Source organism: Arvicanthis niloticus, chromosome 7 (assembly GCF_011762505.2).
Source record: "Arvicanthis niloticus isolate mArvNil1 chromosome 7, mArvNil1.pat.X, whole genome shotgun sequence".
Classification (NCBI taxonomy): domain Eukaryota; kingdom Metazoa; phylum Chordata; class Mammalia; order Rodentia; family Muridae; genus Arvicanthis; species Arvicanthis niloticus.
The window spans coordinates 29,692,820-29,720,003 of NC_047664.1; the positions used below are offsets into that span (position 1 = coordinate 29,692,820).

The window sequence follows — 27,184 nt, forward strand, 5'->3', positions numbered from 1 at the left end:
TCACTGGACAATGACAGGAGGACTGGAGCCATTACAAGGACCCCTTTAATTACTGGAGGTCAGGCCTCTATCCCCACCTTGGCAAGATTAGAATCGCCACGGCCCTTCTATACTTGGAGAAGGGAGGAGATGTCAGGGGCAGCCCTGCTTATACACTGAAGGCCCAAAATCAGCCATAAGCCTAAAATCAGCAATAGGCCTGACATACATGCCTGCTAACACAAAGTCTTGGGTCTCTGTGGAAAAACCCTGAAACAGATGGCTATAAGCTATTGTAAACAGGCAGCTTTTGTGGAAATTTACCAGCCTGAGTAGTCATAGACCTTGTAAATAGGCAGCCTTGGCAGATAGTACCAACTTAGATAAGGACAAGTGAATCATAGGCAGAGTCATAGTGACCTGTCCCCTGAACCTTCACCGAGCTGATATACCCTGTTCTGAAAGATATTTGTACTCCCCCTAAACACCTATGCTCCTGTGTCATCCCTTCCCCACATCCTGCATTTTTATGTCTATAACCCCTGTGTTAAAAAGTAAAAATTATGATTTGATAATAAAAAAAAAAAAAAAAAGAAAAAAAATGGTTCTAGGGACTTTTCAGGTTAGAAACGTTTGTGGAAGGCCGAGTTAATACGTCAGTCCATTCTCTTCAGGCTTTCACAGCGACATGTGGAGCTCCACGAGGGACAAGAGTGTATGACTTTTCCTAAGACTTTGGGCCTCATTCCTCTTTTTTTGTATTGTGCATAATGAGCTTTAGGAAATGTGGCTTGAGGGTGACTCCCTGTGACCTTGACCAAGACTCTCTTCTTCCTTGGCCTCAGTTTCACTACCTGAAATCAGAGATCACACCCATTTCCACCCTTAACTCCAGGGGCTGTGCCACCCAGAGCAGCACAGCAACTGCAGTACAGGCCAGGGTCCCATCTTTGTCTGGGATGCTAAGAGGCACTGCTGCAGCTGAGTGGTGGCCACCTCTTCTGGTCTTACTCAGTACCACTGAGCAAGGTCAGCAGTACTTGCTCCAGTCCTACTACCTGGTTTACTTCAGCGCAATAGTCCAGGTCCAAGCCGAGAGGTCCAGGTTCTTGCCGGCCCCTCTGCCTAAAATTTCCTCACCATCTTTCTTTGCCCAAGTTATTCTTATTTTTCAGGTTAACTACATCCTTAGTGATTTCCTTAGTGACTCCCTGGCTTCTTAATCAGTTACTTCTTCATAAGAAAATGATTTGAGTTGGGTGGTGGTGGAAAGCACCTTTACTCCCAGCATCAGGGAGGTAGAGTCAGGCAGATCTCTGTGAGTTCAAGGTCAGCCTGGTCTGAGGAACTAGTACCAGGACAGCCAAGGCTACACAAAGAAACTCTGTCTCAAAACAAAACAAAATAACAATAACAATAACAATAACAAACAAAACAACAACAAATCAAACAAGTCCAAATACTCACCCCACAAAAACATTTCTTTTTCTTTGTTTCTTTTTCTTTTGTGTGTGTGTGTGTGTGTGTGTGTGGTGTGTGTGTTTTCTTTTCTTCTGTTAAGTGGGTCGCTGGGATAAAATGCACTTCCAGATAGATCCTCAGAATTGGCAGTGGGGAGCTGAGCCATCTTGCTGACCTGTACTCTTTATAGAAGGCGTGAGAAATAGTTATGTAGTTTTGTTTCCTATTATGTATTTTGAGGCTCTGTTGCTCGGCATATACATGTTCAGGACTGTTACCTTTTCTAGGAGTGTTGACTACCTGATATTATATAATGCCTCTCCTAACTCCCAATAACTTGCCTTACTCTGAAGTCAGCTCTTTAGTCATAATTAATATAATTACTCTCACTTTTCATTTATGTTTTCAAATTAACATCTTCATTCTCTCTTTTTTGAGAGCCCATGCTTTTCTTAACAAGTAGAAGGTACAGGAAAAGTGAGCATGCTAACATGATTGAGCTGAATTAACCCTGTCCTCAAAGGTCTTACACATTTCTGTGATCTTCTGTAGCTTTTGATGTTCTAATGTATAGGCTTTTATTAGCTTGAGGTCAAAAATTTTCTTTTAAAAAATTTGAATATTTCCCTTTTTAATATTTATTCATTGATAACTCTATGTACTATGTTCATATTAGTACTTTGATCATATTTCCCTTGTTATCTTCTTACTCCCTCACTCCCTCAACCCCTTTGTTCCCAATAAGTCCTCCCATTTTCATGTCTTTTTTGTGTGTATGCATGGCCCCCTGCATTTCATTAGGGTTGCTTGCATAGACATATGTGGGAATTGTTAACTTGAGCAAGGGCAATTTAGTGGGTACACCATTGAGAAACATGACTCTCCCTCTCTTGGCAATCATTAATGGCCTATAGCTCCTCAGGGAGAGAAGGGGCCTTATGAGCCGCCTCCCACCCCTGCCTGACTCCATATCAGGAGTGGCTCCTGTACAGGTTAAGCACTGCTTCGATAGCCCTGTCATTCCAGAAGAGTTTCATAGCACTCTTCTCCATTCCTGGCCTCTCTTTGTGCTTCCTCTTCTAGGGTGTTCCCTGAACTTTGGAGGGGTGATATTGATATTCCATTCAAGGCTCAGAACTTAACAGTCAATAGTTCCTAGTGGTTTGACCAGTCATGAATTTCTGTCTTTATTTCTACCCATTGCAAACTGAAGTCTCTGAGAATGAAAGCAGTGTTGCTCTATAGCTATAAAGCTAGTCTGGATATAAACACATCCTTAAGTAAAACCTAAGCTCTTCCCCTGCTCTTCACCAGGGCCTGTGAATGCCCTCACCATAGGCTTTTGACCAGGCATGATTTCCCTCTAGTGGAGCAGGCTTCAAATCCAATCAGAAAGTGGTTGGTTATTACCATAACAACTATGTCACTATTATACCAGTGGGTACATCTTGCCTGGCAGGTAGGTATTATAGTACACAGGGCCCACACCTGGGTGAGATCATAAATATCTTTTCTTACCTAGCAGCCTATAGCTTGTAGACAACAAGTCTTAGCTGGGGTCCATTCTGCTAGTGTCTATCTTTTAATTGGTGTTTTGCTCACCGACACTTAATGTGATTGTTGATATAGTTTGATTTGCATCTACTACATATGTCACTATTTTTTAGTTGATTTATCACCCCCCTTATTTGTTTCTTTTTCTTTTTGTTTCCCCTTCTACTTGGCACCTCTGGTTTTAATTTTCTTTTATGTCTCCCTTATTAATTCTTTCTGCTGTCTGTTTTTCAAGAGTTGGTTGAGATGCCCTTGGTCTGTGGATTCTGACTGGTTGCTAGGTTCTGTCTGTTCTGTGCTAGACTTGACTCTGAACACCTAACAACCTAGCAGCCATTGGCAAAACTTTGGCATCCCCTTAACAGTAAACTGTTCCCAGCACTTGGGAGGCAGAGGCAGGTGGATTTCTGAGTTCGAGGCCAGCCTGGTCTACAGAGTGAGTTCCAGGACAGCCAGGGCTACACAGAGAAACCCTGTCTCAAAAAACCAAAAAACCAAAAACCAAAAAACCAAAAACCAACCAACCAACCAACCAAACAAACAAAAACAGTAAACTGTTGTCTTCTCATATCTCAATTACTGGCCTTGGGACCTGAGAGGTCAACTTCTGGCCTGATTAGAGTCAGTGCGATGGAACTTGACCATGCTTATAGGACTGGCTTATACCAATATATTCTGATAGGAATAACAATTACTTAAATTAGAAAAGTCCCAATCTGTGAATGACACCCTCTGCCCTATACTTGCTGCTGAAATAGTTAGTTTCTCTACATTTTTTAGGGGCTGCTCCCACCTTCTCTGCCTCATGGCTCCTCTCTCTGCTTTTCTCACACCAGGGCCACTGCCTGTTCCAGGAATTTGTTCTGATTACCAGGACCAGGACTGGCCCCTTCTGGAGATCCCAAGGTGAAAGCTGATGCATTCTCTTCTCCCAAGTCGAATGATGAAGCAAGTGCAAAGATGGGAAGGAGCTCCTGAAAGAAAAGACAGGGGCTAGGGTCCAGAGCATCACCTTGAACAAGACCCATCTGGGAGCCAGGGAGCCCAGGACACAGGGAGGACTGACCTCACAGAGTACCATTATTATGGGGGGTCTGGGAAGCCTGGAACCAGCTCACCTCCCTCCCTCTAAGCTTCCAGTCTGATGAGGACAGTCTACCACTTAACAGCCAGTACCAGGAATGATCAAATACACAGATACTCTAGGAACAGATCTGGTCTCGATGAAGCACTAAACACCGGGTGCCGAGAATTCTGTTTTAGCAGCCAGTGCAGTGTGGGAAGAGTTTGAGGGCAAGCAGGGCTCTTGGAGTGAGACAGTGTGGGACTTAGATGTGATTTGGAAGATGTTTGAACAGATGGGTTGGGAACAGGATTGTCATGATGGAGAGAATGCTTTTTACCTGTAGATGAGCCACCTGTACGTTATGGTCCCTGAGGCTATGAGGTAGAACAAGTTTGCTTTTCTTTTGTATTCTGAGATATACTAAATTAAATTAAATATTTAGAAAATGGAGTGAGGAAAGACAAGAAGCCCATTTTAACTCATTTGAATCTACAACTAAAGTCAGCAGCTGCAACAAGAAGAAAGGCTTCAGTTTAGAACTGAAGCATCTGTGTGCTGATCAGCCGTCAAGGCCATGTCACACTCTGCTTTAGGGACCAACCAACCAGGAAGAGGAGGACGCCTGCTCTAGGCCTAACCTCCTGTCACAGGCTACGCCTACCTCACATTGTCACATTGTCCTGTCTCTATTATCTGTAGAGAGTGTAGGTTTATAATTCTTTTTTCCAAGATTTTGATATAAAACACACTGGCTACTTAGGGCTCTCTCTCTCTCTCTCTCTCTCTCTCTCTCTCTGTCTCTGTGTGTGTGTCTATGTGTGTGCATATGTTTTAACAGCAATATGGCCATTTTTCTGGTGGCTTAGGGAATTTGTCTCAGGCTAGTCTTTTCTTCGGCTAGCATCTGTACAGATCTATGAATGGTTTATTTTAGAGTGTTTGTCACCTCAAAATTTGGTAACAGCATCAGCGGATATGAATGCACAGTGGCCTTCCTGTGAGGTGTTATAAAACTAATGATAAAAATAGCTTCTGATGCTTGCAGAAGTGGGAATTTATGGGGGCAATAGGGAGTCCGTGGAAGGGTTAGAGAAGGGCTGTGCCTCTGTGGGTGGGAATCAGGGTGGTACCACGAAAGGAGGAGGCCTGAAAGGGGAATAAAACTGAGGAGCCCTGAAACCACACACCCTTTATACTCTGGGACTGGTCCACCCTCTGCCCACAGAAAGCCACAGGGATAATGTCAGTGAGGAAGCTCATACAGGCTCTAGGGAAGCAGCAGAGTGGGGCAGCATTGGTCAAGTACACCAGCAGAGAGGGAGATGACCACCGATGCTGTTTGTGAATCTGGAATACCACATGGTTGTGTGCAGGGCAAGAGCATTTGGGTATCCCCACATGTCATGTGCCTAGGAGAGGTCTCTGAGGGAGCTCAGAAACTCACTTTGGGCACAAGGGAGTGGTGGGTTAAAGTGAGAAAACACTTGGGACTGACTCGTCAAGAGAGACAATAATAAAAGTAAAACAACACCCTCATACCTTTGGACAAGTTTGCACATGCTACTCATATCTAATTGCTGTGAGAAAACATGGGAAAGAAGAAGTGAAATTTGTTGAACTATACCGAGATCCATGCAGTTCACTTTAGGGGACAGTTTTGGTACCAAATTATCCCTATTATGCAAATTTCCTCCCCTGGTGGCTGGTTCCTGGTTGTGCCTGGGGACCATGGCGAGCACATCTGCTTCCCTTGGTGCCGATTCACTGAGTCACCAAGGCTCATCTGCTCTGCCCTAGGTCAAGTGCCTACTGTAAAGGGAGTATGGGCCAGGGGTTCATTGCTGTACAGGGAGCCACCAGACTTGTTCTTTGAGCTGGAGCTTAAGGCATCCTGCCATAAGCAGCCCTCTCCCCAGACATGCAGGGTCTGTAGTCATTGGAGGGGTCAGAGGTTAATGGATCCACTTTGCTCCTGTTCTTAGCCTTGACAAAAACTAGAAAAAGCCAGGAGACATACCAGTAAGAGTCTTCCCTTTTTTTTGTACAATCTGGCCAAGAATTTGAGACCAGCTGAACTCTGGCACTGTGTTGCTGAAGCCCTAACTTCTTGTTATGTAGGCCTGAGGTCAGAGCCTACCTCTGCTGTATGACCTCTTCCTACTCACAACTGACCTTCGAGGTCATTTGGAGCAACCTAGACATTGGGCGCAGAGGCCTTCCTCAGTTGCTTTCCTCATTTGGCCTTTTTTGGACTTGTAATTGGTCTCTTATTTTGAAGATGAAAACTGGGGATGCCTGCTCAACTGGCTTTCCTTTCTTCATGCACAAATATTTTCATTTCCTTTGCTAGCTCTTCCTGTTCCCTTCCCTTCTCCCAGAGCTGTTATTTTCTACCCTACAGAGCAGCTGCAGTACAGCTCAGCTCACAGCTTTCATTAAGTCTTGGGTGGACAATGCTGCCCAAGTCCACCTACCATGCACTAGGCTCTAGAAATATTCTACAGTCGACATACTTAAACAAGACCTGGCTCCCCACCCCTGGCTCTACCCATGTCTTTTTTTTTTTTTTTTTTTTCTATTTGGCTCTGGATCATGGTCCTGTGCCACTTGCCTTGTTGTGTTGGGGCAAGTCTTGGGGATAGTGACTCTTTATAAAGGCAAGACTGAGAAACTGATGTGACATGCAACCTGTGGGACAATATGGTGATGACCAGGCTGAGGGCTGCTTTGAAGGCAGGTTTATAGGTTACAGGTATTTCCCTTTCTTTCTAAGAGTAACACTGTAATTCAAGACAATCAGATCATATCCACTTTTTCTTGAAAAGGAACATTCTAGAATGGAGTAGGAGCCAGGTAGAGAAGGGGCCTGAGCTAGCACCTGCACCATATCTACCTCTGCCCAGCACCATCTTTTTGTGAGACTTGACCTCCCAGATGCTGTCTTTCATGTGTCCAGTGGGGCATTACCCTGCAACTCCCAGTGAAATTGTAAAGATTGGGGCCTTATCAAGGGAGGAGAGGCTTGTTGCTTCCTCACTTCAGCTATTGCGTCTCTGAGATGGGAATACAGAGGAACTGCTGGCTTGCCTAGTTGTCATAGAGATAAAATAAGAGGGAAAGGATAGTATATAAAAAAGTCAGAATGGAATATTTGAGTGACCCAGGCCCAGTGCTCACATTTTGTCAGATGTAACTAGCTTTAGCCTCCACCTTTCCAGCCATCAGTGATGAGGAAAGAGATCTTGGAAAGGTTAAGTCATGTGTCCACTGTTGCATATCTACAGCCTACAGTGCAGACATTCAAACACAGACTTGGTGGTATCCAGAATCCTGTTCTTAAGGACCAGACCATACTCTTAGCAACATGCCAAGAGGGACACCTTCTAGGGCAAAGCACCTCTAACCCCCATGTTCCCAAATGAGGAAAATATACTCTGCTTTGAAACTTCGGTGTAATCACTGATGATCTGTGGGTAGGGACAGTAACTTGATCAGGTCCTCATTTTCACAAATCACTTTTGAAACCCCGAAATGGTTGGACCACAGTAATGGGACTCAGGAGGCGGGAGGCCCACAGTCACAGAAAATCACATCATTTAGGATGGAGCTAGGGAAACCCACTATGGTTGGCATGTGGTCTTTTGTCTTTGTAGTATATACAAGCCAGGTAGGATGTCAAAGCTGTCCACCAGGGGAACTGCTGAGGTCCTGAGGGTTAGGCTATGTGCATCTTCCATTGTGCTTGCTTTTGCAGGGTGGTCACACATGGAAGCTGGGCTTTTGAGAGTAGCAAAATGAACATCTCGACTTCTCACCTGATTCCTTTGCCTGTGTCTAAGCTGTTTCAGACCATTTGTAGGAAGACATTGTTCCTCTATCCAGGCAACTGTGAGCCCTGGCTTGGGAGAGTCCTGGCTCTAACTGGCTTTTAGTGAACTAGCATTGTCTGATTATTTGCTTCATGTACTGGAGGACTGGCCGCACACACACCTCACAGCTGGGGATGGGGGTTGTCCCATGAATACTTTCCATTCCAGAATATTCAGTAAGTGATCTCTGGAAGCTGCAACTGAACAATAGGGATGAGATAGAATAGGGTTTGAGATGCTTCTGAGATACCAGTTTGGGACACAGTCCTAATACCTGGCAGGGCTGTATGAACTGATGAACTGGAGGCTGGGCCTTTTGTGTGCTAATTCCAGAGTAGGTTCAGTCAGGGTGGAGGTTAATAGTGGAATAGAGACGCCAAAGGGTATGAGGCTGCTAAAGCAGTGCTATTCTAGGGGCCACGGGAATCCCTTTGGGATTCCGGAGAGGTAGTATGTGTGCTAGGTGGAGGGAGTAGCCTGGGAAAAGACACAAGTGTTACTGTGTGGCAACAGCAACACTTGACCTCACCTCTGCATGGGGGCTATGCCAGTTGGTTGCTGCTTTGGGTACTAGTGCAGAGAAAGAGCCAGAAGTTTCCAGAATGATGGAGGAACCCGGAGTTCCCACTTTGGTCATTTGAGAACTTCCTCCAAGCCTTTCACTAATTGCTCAATTTTCTACCTCTTTGGCTCCTAGCTCTGTGTCTTAGTTGAAGCCATGACAAAAGGCAACTTTCAGAGACAGCCAGAGTTTTATTTCTTTCTTTTTATGAAACAGGGAGTCAGGTATCCAAGGCTGCCCTTGAACTCCCTGTGGATCCAAAGACCTCTTTCAACTCCTGCCCCTTTCTCAAAACACTGGGATTACAAGTATTTGCCACCAAACCCAGTGTGTGGAGATTGAGCCCCAGGGCACTGGGCATTTGAGATGGGTATTGTACCAGCTGAGTCATATCCCTGGTGCCCAAAGATTTGTTTCTTGAGAATCGGAATGGGGTTAAAGAAGGCAAGGAGGTTTAACTAAGGAGTCACAGAACTTCCATAACATATTCTGTTGACAGAAATCTGAATTCCTCTAGTCAAAATATGACTGAGAAATACTGGAAATGGGGTCAGGGACCTTGGACCTCTCTCCTATCCCTTGGTGCTCATTCCAGGCTCACATGGAAAACAGCCCAGTGTTTACATTTACATACTCCTTAGATGTGAAGTCTGCAGCAGTTTTCTGACAATCTCTTCCAAAGTGAAGCAGATAAATGAAAGAGAAAGCCTTGCTCCACGGTGTCAGAAAGTCATGCTGAGAATAATTGCTGTGTTTGTTTAAAATGGAAAGGAATGAAAGGCAGGGCATGAAAACTGTCATTCTGTCTGTCATTCTTGGTCACTCCTCTTCTGACACCACCACGATGCTGAGGTCCAGAGGCTTACCAGTGACTCCCTAGCTGGCTAGCTGAGCTAACTAGCTGTTCCTCTTCCTGTGTATCTGCTCACACTTCTTGTTTCAAGGCTTGATCTCCTCACCTCCTGGTCTCAGAGAGGCTACAGCAGACTCTACAATGGCTGGGGTTTGTTTTATGCTTGTGTGTGGACTTCACTGGATGGGGCAGACAGAGTATTTGTAGAATTTATTTGTTTTGTAGTGATCTTCTATAGTGATCTAAGACAAAATGTGTACAAAAGGATACTCTACACTCCCAGTGGAAACCATTTGTTCCCAGCTAAACAGAGATCAGTCAACATTATGCTAGAGTCAGGGCTGCAGAGATGGCTGCATTTTCTTACACTTCCATGTACCTATCAGGTGAAGATCTGAAGTGGTAGTGATACAGGAAAACTTAACCACACACAACATCATAAAAAAGTATATTAAAAAGGACTGGAAACAATATAGCATATTAACATCTGGTCACACGTATTCACAGTGAGTGCCGTAGCACCAGATGCACATGAGCTTCCTGGTTTTGGATGGCTGTACATCTCAAGTCTAATTGTGGTTCACCTTAAAGAAAGAAAAACCATATAAAGAACATGGATGTTCAATTTGGGAGAGCTAGAATTTAGAGTTTATCCATTCTTATTGCTGTAACTGACAGAGAAATAGATGGTATGTCATGATATGTCTACATAAATTCAGTTCTTTTTTTTTTTTTTTTGGCAAGGGTCACAATTCAGTCAAAACCAAACAAAAGAAGAAAAGAGCACAAAATGTAACAAAAGCATAAACAAACCCCCATTTTTATAACAAGCACCTCTGCTTCTCACTGAAGACTAACGTTTTATTATGTGGCTATTTCTAAATTGAAAACAGAGCGTGCTGGTATCTAAAGCAACTGGTGCTGAGCCACACCCTTGGTGATAATGCAATGGTAACATAATGATGCTCCTGAATTTCACCAGGACGGATAGATAGACAGACAGACACATACACACACACACACACACACACACACACACACACACACACACACACACTAAGGTATGAATCACAGAAGGGACCTGGGACAGGAAGCTGGGGTAACAGGGAGGAGAAGGAATGAGAAATGTGATTGCCAGCTGTCACCAACAGGTCAGCCTGTTCTTAGGAACCCTCTTGCCTCTGATAGCTACTTAAAACACAACATTGAGGGCAATGAAATCTCAGCACGCTTCATTACACAGCAGTACTCAAGACACACATCATACAACAGAACAAACCACAGAACAAAAAGTGAGGTCATGCAAAACCCTACTTTACCAGCTAAAGAAAAACATCATCAACTTTTGATACAGAATATAGCCACCTTCAAACATAATTTAATTACTTGTGGACATAATATGAAACCTTATCTTAAATACAATAGTTTCAAAAAAATGCTGTTACAATATAAAACCACAACAAAAGGTGTGCAAATAGACATTTATATTGGCTAAAAAAGGCAGTGAGAGGAAGGGGCAAAGCATTCTAAAAAACATCTCCTGAAGCCACTATTTACAATTCTGTTTTAACCTCTGAATACCAGTGGCAAGGGAGGGGACTGGGGTAAGGTTCGAAGCCATCTTCCTTGGACCATACTTAATGGCTCCCATGGCTAAGGACGAGAGTGAGCAAAAGCTGCCAGCAAATTGTAGCCTTGGAAGATTTTGACCTGTACTATGTGAATTTGGGTAAGGCCAGTCTGACCTGTAACTGCATATTGAACAAAAGCCGTTCACAGCTATAGTTCCTCACGGTCTCCTTTCACTCAGTGTAAATCCTTATATTTGTAACTTTACTTTCACTTTCAAAATGCCATTGTTCTGGAAACAAAGAAACATACTTAAGAGCCATGCCGTTGTGCGCGCTGTCCCTGCACTTGACCTCAGAAGCATTTGAGGTGCTTTTGCGAATGCTCATTTATAGAATTCATCAGCATCCCAAAGACACAAGCACAGCTTGAGGCTGCTGACTGGGAAAGGCATCAAGTGCTTTTTAATTTTGGAAAATTTCCATACTTTTCAGTGGTTTGCTCCCATGGGACACCTGGGAAGACAGTTTTGGGTATCAGCTAGAATGCTCCTGGTATCTACTGGGGAGTGACCAGGGGTAGTAGTACTACGCGGGTCACAGTTCACAGAACAATCCCCACCAATGGTAATCAAGCCCTACATGTCAGGAGAGCTGAGAGTGAGCGCCGTTTTAGCTCAAGAGCTGTTATAAACCATCTCCCCTCCAGTTCTTTGGAATCACCTCAGAAAGCTTCTGTGAAAATAGTGCTGTAAACATGTACAATTATAAGCTTTTTGTTTTGTTGAGGTGGCGTAGGGTAACAACCCTAATACTGTCTCTTAAGAGAGGCCTTTCTGTTGAGAATCTCCAGCTAACTGACTTGGCTTCAGCGTGACATCGCTGTCTTGGTCTGGCTATACCAGATCTCACCTCTACCTTCCTGTGATATATGGTGGGCATTCTTCCCCGGGAACATGTACTGGTCATACTGTGCTTCAAACATCACAACATTCTAATACCTCTACTTGATAAAGGTTGCATGGTCCTGTGTCCTATGTATGTGAAACATATGCAACTTGGTGTTTATACTAGAGAGCTTTGGAATATTTAAAAATTTTGTTTAAAAGCATGGATATTTTGTGTTTTAGCCACTGAGTTGCTGGGCTCATATATTTCCTCCATCTAAAAATGGTCATTCTGAATAATGGTCTTATAGGTTTTCAAACAAAATGACAAGAGTAGGGAAAGACATTTTTCAAGATAGCCGAGTCCATAGCTATAATCAGAACAGGGATTCAGTTGAAGTGAAGGATGGGTTGTACTTTCATGGAATAACAGGTCCTGGTACTATCAGCCCAGGGAAGAACAGGAACCAAGATAACTGAGGATGGGGCATGAAAGAAAGCTTTGGCTTCCAACAGGTTTTACAGTATCAGAAGTTTAAAATAAGGTTTCAATTTCAGGATTGGGTTCTAAAATATAGTGATGAGCTTTAGGGCCATTAACTGGATGGGAGAAAAATGATCACAAGAGCACTGAGCTCATCTTACTGGGCAACAAACCCTTAGGAGGCTGAGTGTGATCAGGCAAATGCAGGAGTCTGCAAGGCTCTCCAATCCCTTCCCTTCAGCACCTTGCACAACTTGTCCAGACACCAGATTGCCATGCAGTATATGACTTAATAGTATCTTTCAAAGTTCAGCCTTTGTCCCTGGTCTCTGCACAGCTGATGTCCCTGCTCCTCTCCAGCTGCCTTAGATCTGGTCCTCTGGCTCACCTGCAGAGCTCCCTGAGAGGACTCAACCCCAGTGGCTGTGCTCCTTTAGAGGATTTGGAGAATCTTTGTGGCATAAACTCTGTTTAGGGCAAGATCCACCTTGCTCCTACTTGGATTGTTATTTTATTCAACAATTCTCTGAAGATTCAGGCTCTGTTTTGGGGGTGGGGTGGGTGGGAGAGAATGTTAGGAAGCCACATATCAGGGAAATCTCAGCTAGCAGTCAACAAAACCGTCTAGAAGGATGGGTGTTCTGAATGTTCCTGACGCAATGCAATCCTGTCGCTAACATTAAAAACTTGTCTTCTAAACACAAATCAAATGCCGAACAACCAACGTAAAAGAACAAATGCTGCCTGCAAATCCACTCCCAACATTGTCCGCTGTGGGTCCAGCTGCTGGGAAGGAGGCATACCCAGCTATCTTTGTGCTTCAGTGGGGCCTGGCTGGGTTTAGCTCAGGTGGTAGCGATGCTCCCCCCGCGTGATATGGGATGAGAACTCGTACCTGTCCTGGCTGTGATAACCACACATGTTACACTCAAAGGGATCCCGGAAGCCATGACAGCCCATGTGGATGGTGTACATGACGTGATCCAGGAAGAGCACACGGCAGTGTTCGCACTTGTACACCTTCAGCTGCTCGCCACTCATGCTGATCACACGGAAGGCATCCTGCGAGTTCTCTGAGGCTGCCCTCAGCACCTCGTAGGCGCGCTGCTCCTCCTTGAGAGCTAGCCCGTTGCGTGCATGCGGGGTGATGTGGTTGGTTAGGTAGATGAGGCCGCTGCGCTGTTCCTCCGCGTTGCTCTCTGTATCCGTGGAGTCTTGACAGCTGTTGCTCGGTGAGGCCTCCCGCTCTGATGACACAGACTTAGCCTTGGACAGCAGCAGCAAGTTCTCCACGGCGCTGTCCTGTGCTGAATGGTTGGACCGTGGGGGGCCGTCTGAGGGGGGCTTGTGCAGCTGGTACATAGAGCTGATGACCGGCACCACCTCGGAGCTACCGGGGGGTGTCTGCACCAATGGTCGCAGAGACTCAGCCCCCAGGTAGTTGATGGCATTGTTGATGGCCTGGTCCATCACTTGGGATGTCATCATCTCTTCCTTCTCATAGTTGGCACTGTCATAGGGCATGTCTGACAGGCACTTGTCTCCTGTGGGAATTAGATGGCCATGAATGAGATCTATACCCAGGAAGGCGTTCTAGTGTCACAGCGACAGGATACATCTGACAGGGCTCAGGAGGGATAAGGAGCCATCTTGCCCAGGGACTTACTATGGTAGGTTCTTCAAGAAGTCCTATTTACCCATTAATGAATAAGAAACTAAAGATTATCCATGTCAGCCTAAACAGGGCATATTTCACATGGGTAAATCCCATCTTTCATTAAGTATGATAAAGTTAATACTATTATATTTAATTTAAATATTTTAAAAGAGTGTTCTAAATAAACACTGTTTAATTTATCCTAATATTACCTAATTAAAAGTGCATCCATGAATTAATGATATTTAATAAATTTAAGATACTATTTTACATTTATCATTTTACTAATCTAAAAAAGTACTCAAAACATGGTTACATGTTATTTATAATAAACTATATATTTCTTATAAATATTTCAACAGTGGATAGGTTCCAATGCATGATGAAGTAGAAGGAATACTTAAACATAATTGTATGCATCCTTTCCTCATAATTGGCAGTGATGGATTAGCTCAGCAGAAGCAGGAAACAGAGAAAATGTATTTGAGCAGGCTGGGAGGTGGGCACCATTCACTTACTGTTTACAAACACATCTAATACTAAAGATGAACAGAAAGGAGAAGTCAGTAGTGATCAGACCTGGGACCCAAGAAACGTATGTTCTCGTATGATTAGCTTCTAGGACATAAACTCTGCTACTGTCTGGACCTTCAATGTTCCTAAAGGTCCCTGGTTTTCAGGTATTGTCTAACCTGTGGCTAGTGAACTAGATGTATCCCAGGATAGCTATGATTATGGCTGAACCCATTTGTAGATAACAGTGTTTTATCACAATGTTAAAGAAGCCTAGTTAGTGTCTACCCAGGGTCATGCTGTTGGGAGGTTCTGGACTTTTTAGGGAAGAAGGGCTTAATGGGAAGACCTTAGATTGTGGGGACTATATTCTCAAGGGGATCTTGCAACTCTGACCCCATATATTTCTCTTTTGCTTCACAGCTACAAGACAAACATTTCCACTCTACGACCTTCTTGTGCTGCCTTGCCACAGAGTCAGCACAACAGGATCAATCAATCATGGAAAGGGATCTTCCAAGGCTGTACGTCAAGCTTCTTCTTTTTTACAAATTGAAGATCTCAGATATTTCCCTATCATAATGGAAAATCTGGCTAACACAAATCTTCCCTGGCACTAGTAGAAGTTGAGACTAGATTTGGCGTCAGATAATTAGTTTTGGAGTAAAATGTTTTATAATGCAACAAAATGAATTTCCGTAAAGATTTATTTTCTAAATACATTGGTGTCAAGCATAACATGAAATCATGACCATACAGGAAGTTCGTTCAGTAAATTGATAGTTTATATTCCTATTGGCAGGGGTTGTCACTGAGTACCCTCTCAGTGGCATGAGGAAGCCTATAAAATCAGATGCACTTTTACCCCTCACCTCCCACAATGCCTTTTTCCTCTCTTTGATATGTCTGGCTCAACAGTGGGACTAAAGGGAAAGCCAGTGAGAATGGATACATATGTATCCTTGGGATGAATCCTTGGATACACACAGCTAGCAGGGGAGATACACACTAAATGGTGACCTTAGACTCCATCCCCATCTGTGAAATCCCAGGAGCACAGGAAGGCTTACTATCAGAGTGTCACAGGTTTCTCATCTCGTAAGAGCCAGCTGGGGCTTTTTGTATCTTACAGCTGGAGACAGAGGCAGTGAAGGTCCTGAGGGGACAGATTTCTTGGGGGCATACAGAGCTCTCTGGGGACATAGGCAATGTCCAAGTGCAGCTGGGATCATATACTGGAACCTTAGACTAGACTGACTTTATTCAAATAAAAAGGGGCACTGATAAAGGGTCTAAAGAAGGTGAACTCCCCAGCCACAGTGAGACAACAGACTGAGCTGCACAGGGTGGTACCTGAAGGTAGCTGATGGGGTAGTGGTAGATGATCCCAGTGTCCTTCATGCCAGCACTGAGGTCATCACTTCCCCCAAACTCTTTGTCTACAGCAGGAAAAACATTCCACAATTCATAAATCTACCCACAGTCCTTGGAAAAAAAATCAGTGACTATTAATAGTAGCCCTGGAATACATTTCTCCTGACTGAGTGTCTTTCTTTGCATTGCGTTTCTTCATCTTCTGGGTGGGCACCACACAGTGGCTTGATTTTATTTGCTTTCATCTACTCATGTCAGAACCAGCACATAGTCTGGTAATGACATACAACGATCCTCAGACTGTAGAAAGAAAACTTGTTAGTGTCTAGTTACACACTCTCAGAAACTGGACAGAGCAAAAGCCACGTGTAGTGGATAGAAGAAACACAGAAGAATTTCTCCACTCAAGGGGGGAGGTTTTGTTTTTGTTTTTAAATCAAGGTGATTACGTATCTAGATACATGGATACAAGGAACTCATTCTTGGCCTTACATTTCATTTGCTACCAAACCCTAGCAATGGAGGAGGGTGTGGCCTGGTGCCCAGTTCTGTTAGCTGGATGAGTGTGTGTTCTTTCACCAAAGGTGGTACTTTCCTGTTTCTCCCCAGAGTTGTGGTTCTGTGGTTTTCTAAGCAACTATTGAAGCCTGCTGTTTCAAGAACATAGTTTCAACAAGTAGATGTTGTAAAGAAAGCGATAAACATTCTAGATGAGTATGATGTGACAAATCTACCCATAGAATTTCTCTGCCCATGTATTAAAAGTCCCGAGTGCCCCCACTGAAATCTATCTATCTATCTATCTATCTATCTATCTATCTATCTATCTATCTATCTTGTCTAATTTATCCATCTACCTATCTATCTCATCCATCTACCATCTATCCCTTCTATCTATCTATCTATCTATCTATCTATCTATCTATCTATCTATTATCCACCTATCTATTCCATCCATCTATCATCTATCCCATCCATCCATTCATCCTTCCCTCCCTCCTTCCCTCCCACCCACACACTTACTCATCCATCCATGCATCTATCTGTCTTCTACTGATTTCTACTTTACATCCATCTATCTATGACCAAGGAAAGGCCCAGAAACTTCTTGCCTGAGACTTGACAAAGCTTTGGGTAATGTCACTTCTAGAAACAAATGGCATCAATAACATTCTCAGCATTTTCTCCCAACCCTCACACTGACAGAAAGTTCCAATGGGCTGAATTTCTGTCCTCCTCTTTTTTGATCATGAAGCTGAAAGTTCCACTTGCAGGCAGCACATGATATCAGAGACCTTTGCATGTGGGCTGGCTCCCCTGCACAGAAGCAAAGGCCTTGATGAGTTGTACTTCAGGGGAAGTGAAGCCCTGAGAAGTCCCTTGTGGAGGACAGAAGGCATTATCTGCTGGTTTAGAGCTTTAACTTAATCTGAAAACTGTGAGAGAGCTCTCAAAGGGGAATATTTTAAACAAAAGTTGTACTTGGCCTCACCTGAACTCTCCCAACACCATCCTTGGCATTCTTTCAGGATTTAAAAAAGCATAATTCTCATAGGAAAAGTCTCAGATACAATGGGAAGAACGCTGAAATGTCAGTCAAGCCACATTAGACCAAGTAGAATGAGCAGGATGAAAAGAAATACCATGGTTACAGGGAAAATATTGTTTGGCAAGAAAGGAAGTAAGACAGACCAGTAAGTCCATCCTAGGGGAAAAAGAAACTTAATTCCAGGAAGAGGAGAAATGAAGCATAATTACTTCATGACTTGGAGTAAAAAAAATTTTTTTTTAAGTTTTAGCTATTTTAATTTTGAGAATATGAAAGCAGTCAAAGACAATACAAAAAAAAAAAAAAAAAAAAAAAAAAAAAAAAAAAAAAAAAAAAAAAAAAACCAGAATAGAGGAAGATTTTAGATCTCAGGAACTAAAATGAAGCCCAATTCAATACATACTTACTATGTGAGTTAGAAATAGCAAACACTAGAATAAAAATTGCAAGGAACTCAAAGCAGGGAAAATACAAAATAACAGTAAATAAACTTAAAAAGACAAAGAATTAAAATAGCAAAATGCTAACAGACATGGGAGACAATTTATCCAATCTAAGGACAACCAGCTCTCTTGAATAGAGGTCCTAAAAGACAGAACAATTGGTATTTATGTAAAGGAATGTTTCCAAAGGACAAGGAAGAAGAACCTCCCAGTTTTAAAGGCTACATTTCATCTAGATTTTAAAACACCAAAATGCTTCTTACTGATGATGGTTTACTTAGGTTCAAGGGAAGAACACTACATATTTTGGGAGAAAATTAAAATCATTAAATATAGTCTGAGGATCATTGATTTTCATTAAAGAAAAAAAAATCAGGTGGACTTGGCACCCACATGATTCAGCAAGCATTGCCATCAGGCACCAGGGAAAGATCTGCCAATGCCAGAGAAGGAAGAGTGGCCGAGGCCACACAGTCCTGGGGTTACTATACAAAGGTAACAGATGACATTCTCAAACTCAAAGCAGTGATGGAGACAGAATGTCTACAAGGGTGTTTGAATGTAAAGTCTATTCAATGAAGGGATTAATCAAAATAAATGGAAATGGTCCTAAGAGACCTGGGTCTGACTCTGTAACCTGTTAAAATATATAGTGATGAATATCTAAATTATGTAAGAATAGTAATTTTTGAATAGAATGTGAATAGAGATGTACAATGTAAAGATAAAAGCAATAAAAGTGTTTTTAAAATAATTTTTTATAATAATTTTTTTTCTGACAGTAATTCTTTCTAAAAAGCAGAATCCCTTTGGGAGTGAATATTTATTTGAGGACCCATTACTTCTTAAAGTTTAAGACACGTTGAATATGCCATGGTCGCTGTGAACTTATTTTCTAGCAATACATGGGAGGAGGGGAAGAAAACCAACACCTCTATCACAAGGAAGAACAGTTGCAATCTTTCCGAGGTGGCACATTCAGGAACTTAAAAGGCATTTACTTCACATCTCTATATTGTAATCCACCTGTCATTAATCCTGTCCACTGAAATATATATATATATATATGTATATATATATATATATACATACGTGTGTGTGTGTGTGTGTGTGTAAGATATCTACCATGATGTTCTTCTAATTTAATACTGGTAATTTCTGGTTGTTGCATTTGGTTATCTGAAAAACATCAAATACTTCTACCAAAACTCTTCCTAGCTATCAATCATCTCAGGTACACAATAGTATATTATCCTAAATGTGGAGAGCATCCTTAAAGGTCCATCTCTCTTCATTTTAGAGAGAAACTGTGACACAGAAATAGGAAGGGTGGACAGGAATGTCATCATATAGCACCGAGAGGAAGGCAGAGTGAGAGCAGGAAGAGGCACTGGTTAGTCCCTGAACTGCCAATCACCTCTGGGGGAACACCAACAGAGCACAGCTGCTCGGAGTCCTTCCTTGCACACTTCACTTCTGCTATCCTGGTCCTCCTGTTCCCACAAGGCCACTTCCTCCTATGTTTAACCTCTCCCCTGGAGATTGCTCTCCCCTCTCAGCATTGCTTCATCAGTTTTGTGGATCCGTTTCCCACAGAGCGTGTGAATCAAGACAATGCCCATTCACCCAGGAGAGCCATGGTAAAATTTCAGATGCTCCGTTTGGTTGGAAGTCTCCTGAAGCCTAAAGGCATTGTAGATGCTCAGTACTAAAGCATGTGGCATTCTTCAGGTTCCTAATCGGAAAGAGGAAGTCACACCCTGCCTCCTGAGGTCAGTTACTCTTCACAACCCTTGAACACATTTGCCGCTTCATCTCTCCCAGATAGCCCAGCAGACTCTCTCCATGGTTCCTGTCTTCTGTGCACTCCCCAGGGAGAAGATAGGGACCCTCCACCTCATACTTTCTAAAGCCTCAGCTACCGAACAGCTGGTTCCTTGACCAAGATTCCCTCTCTCTTTGATCAGGAAATGAGGTCTCCTTCATTCTTTTGCTTCAGAGGCTCACATACACAGAGACAAGTCTATGAATGATATTTCCAATAAGTGGTTTCTGTTTTGTTTTCTATCAGTCTTCTCCTCCTTCTTCTGAACTCCTAGAACCTGACCTGGGTCTTTCTGCCTCAATGTAGGTACCCTGGTGTAAAGGTGTGCATGTCACCAATTGTTTATTTGCATGTCCTCTGTAGCACAGCTTTCATAGGCTAGCCTTACCAGGGTGGCATTCTGAAAACAATTACATCAAACCCTGAACTCTTATTTTCCACACTTGGCCTCATTTTTTCTGCAAATGGCACACTAAGGAAGGGAAGCCAGTTTCCTTCACCAGCCCTACCCTCCATTCCTTTTTTACCAAAGCATTCTCTTTTGATTACTACCCATACTCGTGCCGTCTCCCATCACCAGGTAATTTTTCCTTGTCTGCCTAGACTCCATGACTTCTTCACTCTCTGTATGGCATGGTGCTGAAGTCCTGCCCCTTTCCCAACGTCCACCTCAGCTTCTCAAACACGTTACTTTTTATTTCTTGGATATAAGATTTCCTTTCTTGACAATGATAGTAGCTGACCTTCCTACTGAGGGCTTCTAAATTTTTTTTTTTTATATCTGTGGGGGCATTTTTATGTTCCCAATTGCCTTATGAGACACACAAAGAATAGAACCCAGGCTTGGGAATGTTGGGTCATGTCTCCCATGTTGTTCCCATAAAGTTAACGAGTGTCTCTGTTCTGACCTAAAGCCTGCCTCTGAGGCTCCTGATGCCATGCAGGCATCTGCCTCATCCTTGTCCTTGCAGTGTCTTCCTTAGCTGGCAGGCACAAGATTCTTGTCTATGATCTACTATAGACAACAGTGCCTCATGAACAGCTCACTCTTTCTGCATTATCCACATAGTATCAAGGAGAGGTAAGGATTCAGTGATCATAACAGCAACTGTAGCTGCACTCCTTCACTGTCCTCCGAGGGGCTCATCTCTGGTTCCTGTTAGCCCTCATGGTTCCTGGAGGGGAGTGGTAAATGAGCTCCCTGGGAAAATGGGATTTGAAGCTCAGAAACAATTGATCTAACCATTGTCAGAGTGGCCACAGAAACATCATACCAAAGGCTCCAGATGCCATGACACCCTAACTAATTCCTGGTAAAAGGTTTGTCAGTTTGAAGAAAATTATTAGCAAAACATTCTACAGTATTTAAGAAATATTAAGCTTTCTTTTTTCCAAAAAGGAGATTTTTTCTTTTCCTCTACTTTCAAATAACTTTTATTTGTCTAGAACACCCACATAGTTTTATATTAAGAGACAGCAAACATTTAACTCTTACCAAGAAATTTCTGAGGCATAGAGCTCTTACGTTTGGCGACGTTGCTTGCCAGCCTGTCCAGAACAAGGGACCTCTCTGATCCTATCTTGCACAGGTCTTCTGCCATCTCGCTGTGGTTAGTTTCTTCCTTAATGACTAAAGTCAAAGACAGTTAGAGAGGCTAGTTTAGAAATACTTGCACTTCGAGATACTGCTGTATCCAATGTTAACCACACATGCATAAAGTGCCAACAAGAGCAGTTTCCTCATGCGCCAGCCCCTGGCAGAACCAGCTGCAGCAACGACAATGACTAGACACCTGCTAGCATCCCAGCCTCCAGCTGTTCAACCCACATTATCCCTAAGACCAAAATAACAAGCTGCTTGTCTACCATGCAAGACTGGATTACAGTGAATTAACTGTGTTACTTTGGAGGGTCCTTTGTCAAAATTGCCTTAACCAACTTCAACAATAACCATGAGAACCAAATATCATCAGGTCCAGAAATGGACAAAGGGTCTGAAGTCACAACTATATAGGGAACAGTTCCCAACCAGACAGCAAATGCCTAATGACCACGTAGCAGTTGCACAGGGTAGGAAGCTGAGCATTCGTTAAGGGAAATGCAGACATAAAGGTTAGCTCAATCTATCTCCTTTTCTATACCAACTCCCCCTGCCCATAAGTGAAGGTACCACCACTGTCTCCTGCATGGTCTCATCTATTGGACATCTAGTTTGCAAGGCAGGGACTTCTAAAATATATAATCCCTTCATTCCCCAGGAGCTGAGAGTGTAAAGTGATCAGCTTCTACTTTTATATTTTCCTTTTTTTATTTTTTTGTTTTTATTTTTTTGATTTTTCGAGACAGGGTTTCTCTGTAGCCCTGGCTGTCCTGGAACTCACTCTGTAGACCAGGCTGGCCTCAAACTCAGAAATTCAACTGACTCCGCCTCCCAAGTGCTGGGATTAAAGGCATGCGCCACCACTGCCCGGCTCAGCTTCTACTTTTTAATCAACTCTTCCAACACTGTTTTTGCCTTGAGTGTTTCCCTTCTTAGACTGGCCATTGATTTAGTTCCTTATCCTATGGTAATAGGTTTATCTGGTTCTATCTAGTTTATCTTCATGCTCCTCAAAGAGTAACTTGAGCCATGGCTACATCTTCATGTAACCCTAGCCTTGCCAATGTTTTAATTAATTAATTTTTTTTTTTGTGATAGATTTTTACAAGAAATGTTTAATCAAATGTTAACAAAATATACACAACATTTTGTGTTAAAACCATGCTTAGACTTGGATGGGTATTCACGGATGGCCCAGCCTTTCTTCACTCTGTCATCTTCTACATTTCTCCCTTGCCTGGGATGACCTGATAGCCTTCTGCCCCTTATTCTGTACCCTGCATGCCCAGACGATCCTTATGCATTTTATATCTCCACTTTAAAGCCTGCATTTATAGTCAATTGCATACCGCTGGCATATTCTGTTAACAGTGAATTATGAGGGTGTCTTGTTAAATAGCTCAACATTCAGCCCACTCTGATTAATAGGAGGAAATACAGAAAGTCATAAAATCTAATTCTAGAAGTCATTCATATATGTGATTTATCGAGCTAATATTCTCATTTGCATATGTTCCCTTCTCTCAGGTGCCCCATCTCTCAGTGACACCGTACCACACCTCTGAGCCCAGTAATTTTTCTCTGTTCTTGGTGCATGCGAGGTTCAGGAGATAGTTCCTTATCCTATGAAGATATCAGCATAGTGTAACACGTGTCCCTCAACCTTTTTACTAAAGGAGATTATGTTCAGAAAAACAAACTTTTTCTTACATTTCTTGAGCTTGCATCTCTTGAGTTAGGCAGTTTCTAACCACTGGACCCAACCTAAATAGGTCTGTGGGGTAATGAGGTGATCTGAGGGAGATGAATGGGAATATACATGTTGACTGGCAGGTTGGACACTAACGTCCATTTCTGGAGCCTCAATGCCATGTTCCTTAACTCAGCAGCACTCACTGTATATTTACAAGGCAGGTGTTGCAGGGGTGAAACAGTGAAACAAGACATGATTTAGGCAGCTACAGTTTGCATCTGGAGTGTCCCCCACAGGCCCACATGTTGGAGGCCTGGCTCTAAGATGATCCAAGTAAGAGTTGCTGGAAACCTTGTGGGGTGGAGTCTTGGGGTAAGTCCTTAAGGCACTGGGACATGCGCTCAACAAGGAGCATGGGTCCCTAGCCTTTTCTTTCTCTCTTTCTCCTGGCTTATGAGGATCCCTCTGGCAGGAGATTTCAGTGTACCTATGCTCCCAGCATGACATGGCTAAAGCAATGTAGCCAGCCAACCAAACATGGGCTGAAACCTCCAAAGTTCCAAAACAGAATTGCCTTCCTATTATTACTGGTTGTCTTAGACACCTATTACAGTGATGGAAGTTGGCTGGCACTGCCTTGATGGGAGTGGTCTATGATCATCTTGTGTATCTTAATGTGCCATGAGGCAGAGGCAGGAGGAACCCAATGTAATTAAATGGCGGTGCCTGTCTCTTTGGGCATGCTGAGGTCAGATTGCTGCTTCTTGCAAGAGTAATTTCTCACTTCTTGAGAAAGAACTGGAGCATGAAGCCATCACTGCAGTGCTCTGAATCACAGACACCAGGCAGGACAAATTAGAGACTGATTCTCACTACAGGGCAGTGTTCAGGACTCATCCCAGCACTCTTCCTCACGCTCAGAACCAGTGCCTGCCAGGCCTCCCAACAAGTGCTGCCCTCTCCCCAAGTACGGATACTCAAAGCTCAGTCTATGCCAAAGTTTAGTCCCAGCCCAACAGTTCTTCTTCGAAGACCTTCATGACTAATTAGTTTAAAAAAAAAAAAAAGACTCACATTTTATTTGGACTTTTAAACACGAAGAAGCAATCACAAACGACACTACCCTAGCTTGGTTATTTTATTTTCTCCCTTGTGCTGGAGATCAAACTCAGGGCCTCTTGCACACCAGGCAAGCTCTTCATCACTTAGCTATAGCTTCAGCCAATTCATCTTGGTTTAAATCCTGCCCCCCCCCCCAAAAAAAAAAAACCTAAACAACAATGACAAAATACCCCACAACACAGAATCTTAAAAGGGTCACTACCATTAAGGTAGGTCTTAGGACAGGTTCTAACTGGTCAACTGAGAACTTGGAAAGTAGAGTAGCACGAATTATCCCTAGTGTAGTTGCAGTGCTATTGGATAAAAATTTCCCCCAGTGGCTGAAACAGGCTACAGAGCCCACTCCTGACCCAGGCGCTCGCTCAGAGGGGGAGGGGTGCAGCTCAGCGGGGAGCCTCAGCGCTTACCTGGGTACACGCCCGGAAGGCCCATGCTTTCCAAGTAGTTGTGGCATCGCTCTTTATGTTCCTCTAAAGAGCTTCGCTGTTTATAGCTCCGGCCACAATATCCACATTTGTGAGGCTTACCAACTGCAGAAAACACAATTGAGTTTAAGACTCCAATTAAATATTGGCCTTCTGGGTAATGGGGATGCAAGCAATACATTTATAACAACAACAACAAAAAAAGATAAAAAAATATAATGTACTGTCTTGAGAGCTATGACTATTATGGACTTAGGCAAAATTAATGAATTTTAAAAATGTTAATGCCCAGGTGACTTGTTGATGGTACCAAGAATTCATGACTCTTTTTCATCTTAACTTTTTCATCTTAACTTTTTCATCTTAACTTTTTTCATCTTAACTTTTTTTCATCTTAACTTTTTTTTCATCTTAACTTTTTCATCTTAACTTTTTCATCTTAACACTGACTGTCAAGCTCCTTTTTCAGTCACTGAAGTGTGTCCTTTAATGGGAAAAAGTAAACAATCTCCATGCTCCAGTGTGGACAGAAACATGAGGAGAGTACAGAGTCTCGGTCAGGGTGGGCCTCTCCCAGGCCGACCCCTCACTGGGATGACCTCTAATGAATAAAGTGAAAATTCAGGAGGTCAAACGAGGTTGCTCAAGGCCTCTAAGAAACCATGGCAGGAAAAGGCTTTAGTGAAATGAATATTTCTGAATTGTATCCTTCTATATAATACAAATATATTTTATACTTACAGTACATACTATATCACTTAAGAATATATGATATAAAAACCACAAAATGAAAAGGATATGGATGAACCAAATTCATATACACGGAGAATATGCAATGTGCTTTGCATAGGAAGAGCATATGGAAAGCCTCTGTCTTATCCCCAAGGAATACGAGATGATGAAACTTCCAGATTAGCCTCACCCATTAGAACTCACTCTAACGCTCTAAGTGTTCTTTGCATGTCTGTTCAGTGTGGCATTCACTGTACTGTTCAATATGGTAACCACCAGCCACATGGAGTTTCTAAGTTTGGCTAGACTAACATTTTAATTCTGTTTAATTTTAATTTACTAAAACTTAAGTGTCACATATGGCCAGTGGCTTTTATGTGGGGCAATGCTGTTCTACATGAGTTTAGTCCTTCCTAGGTTTTTGAGATGTATTTTAGGAGAAGAATAGCAAAGGGTCCATGTGATACCCGTTTTTAAAGACTTCAGTAAAGACCCTTTATAGAGAAGACGTTCTCCAGTTACTTTATGAGGAATATAGATTTTTTTCACCTCAACATAACATTATACTTCTCATGCTAAGTATGATATAAAGCCATCCAAACAGGAATGTTTGATAACTGGTCTAATGCAATGTTACTTAAATCCCTTTCCTAAGTGACCGGATACTCTGAAGATGTTCTCATGGAAACCAAAGCCTCATCTACAGAATCCAAAATAGATTTCTATTTTACTTAATTTCATGGGTATGTGTGTTTCACCTGCTTGTATGTCCGTGCACCACTTGCTTGCCTGGTGCCTGCCTGCAACGGCTATAAGAGGGAATTGGATCCCCTGGAACTGGAGTTACAGATACTTATGAATAGCTGTGTGGGTGCTGAGAATCAAAGGAGGCTCCTCTGGAAGAGCAGTCGGTGCTCCAACTGCTGAGCCATCTCTCCAGTCCTTATACAGATTTTGTCTAGAGACAGTGAAGTACCACGAATGATGAAATATGGAAATAATGTTGCATGCGGCTGCACATTTGTATTCTATTGTCATAGGAATTAATACAACACAAAGTCATACTCTTTGTCCTTTCCTGAAAAAAATTTAATTTTAGTCATCTCATGAATCAGATTGTCTTCCTACATAAATGGTATGGTGCCTGATTTTTTTCAGAATATGTTTGGCTTTAATGTTAGAACACAAGAACCAAACTGTCTCTAACAAAGTTTGTAGTTTCTAAAAGAGTACCAACCCTGATATCAGCACAAATTCCATTACCACACTGGAGTCTAGAACCTCAGACCACTATCAGATGCTAGGGAAAGCTACGGTTGACCCTAGCTTTTAATGGAATGTGGGCATGGCCATTCATACACTAAGAAAATACACTACTCCGGACTTTACAGACAAAGGCCAAAGTCCTGCCATTCTGGTAAAATTGCTTTGAAGAAGAAAACGCAGTGTTTCTTTTCTCCCAGAGCTGTGTTTGTTAAGGGCATTTTCAGACAATAGAGTCACCAACACTCCAGGTCTACCAGATCACTGGTGACTCTGTGGCAGAAGTAACTGTCAGGAACCCTCCACCTGTTTTAAATAACTACTCAAGTCATTAGCCCCACCGAGAGGAGGATAACACCATGCCTTAAAAGCAATGACCAAGCATGTAGGCAAAAGGCAAAACCCTGCACCGATTTCACAAGATGTTAACTTGCTGTCTCACAGCTGAAGGATGGGTATGCAGAAAAGATTTATATTGTAAACCAGTAATTTAAGGGTGATAGTGCCGTGGCTGGTATCAGCCTAAAAGTGGGTCTTGGAATTTCCCACTGGCTCAGGAAGCTGTGCTTTCTGCCCATCTGAGTGCATGGTACCTGCCAATTGTGTTTATGTGACTTTCTCCTAAGTCACCTGCCACCTACACGGGTCTATATGTCACTCTCCGCCTTGTACCACCTTCACCTTGTAGAGCATGTACATACAGAC

General features: G+C 42.9%; 1 protein-coding gene across 12 annotated transcripts in view; it reads right to left on the reverse strand.

Moving 5' to 3' along the window:
• Positions 1-9,775: 9,775 nt before the first annotated feature.
• The window catches only part of Ikzf1 (IKAROS family zinc finger 1), a 92,096-nt gene continuing 74,687 nt past the window's right edge, over positions 9,776-27,184 (reverse strand). For 9 of the 12 annotated variants that reach the window (XM_076938121.1, XM_076938128.1, XM_034508844.2 and 6 more), the window contains 3 exons: positions 24,467-24,589; positions 21,140-21,274; positions 9,776-13,827 (listed from right to left, as the gene is read on the reverse strand). In XM_076938121.1, the coding sequence (XP_076794236.1) occupies positions 13,124-13,827; positions 21,140-21,274; positions 24,467-24,589 (962 nt within the window). In that variant the 3' untranslated portion in view covers positions 9,776-13,123. The remainder of the gene's footprint in view (positions 13,828-21,139; positions 21,275-24,466; positions 24,590-27,184) is intronic. The other 3 variants (XM_076938122.1, XM_034508837.2, XM_034508831.2) reach the window with 1 other exon arrangement.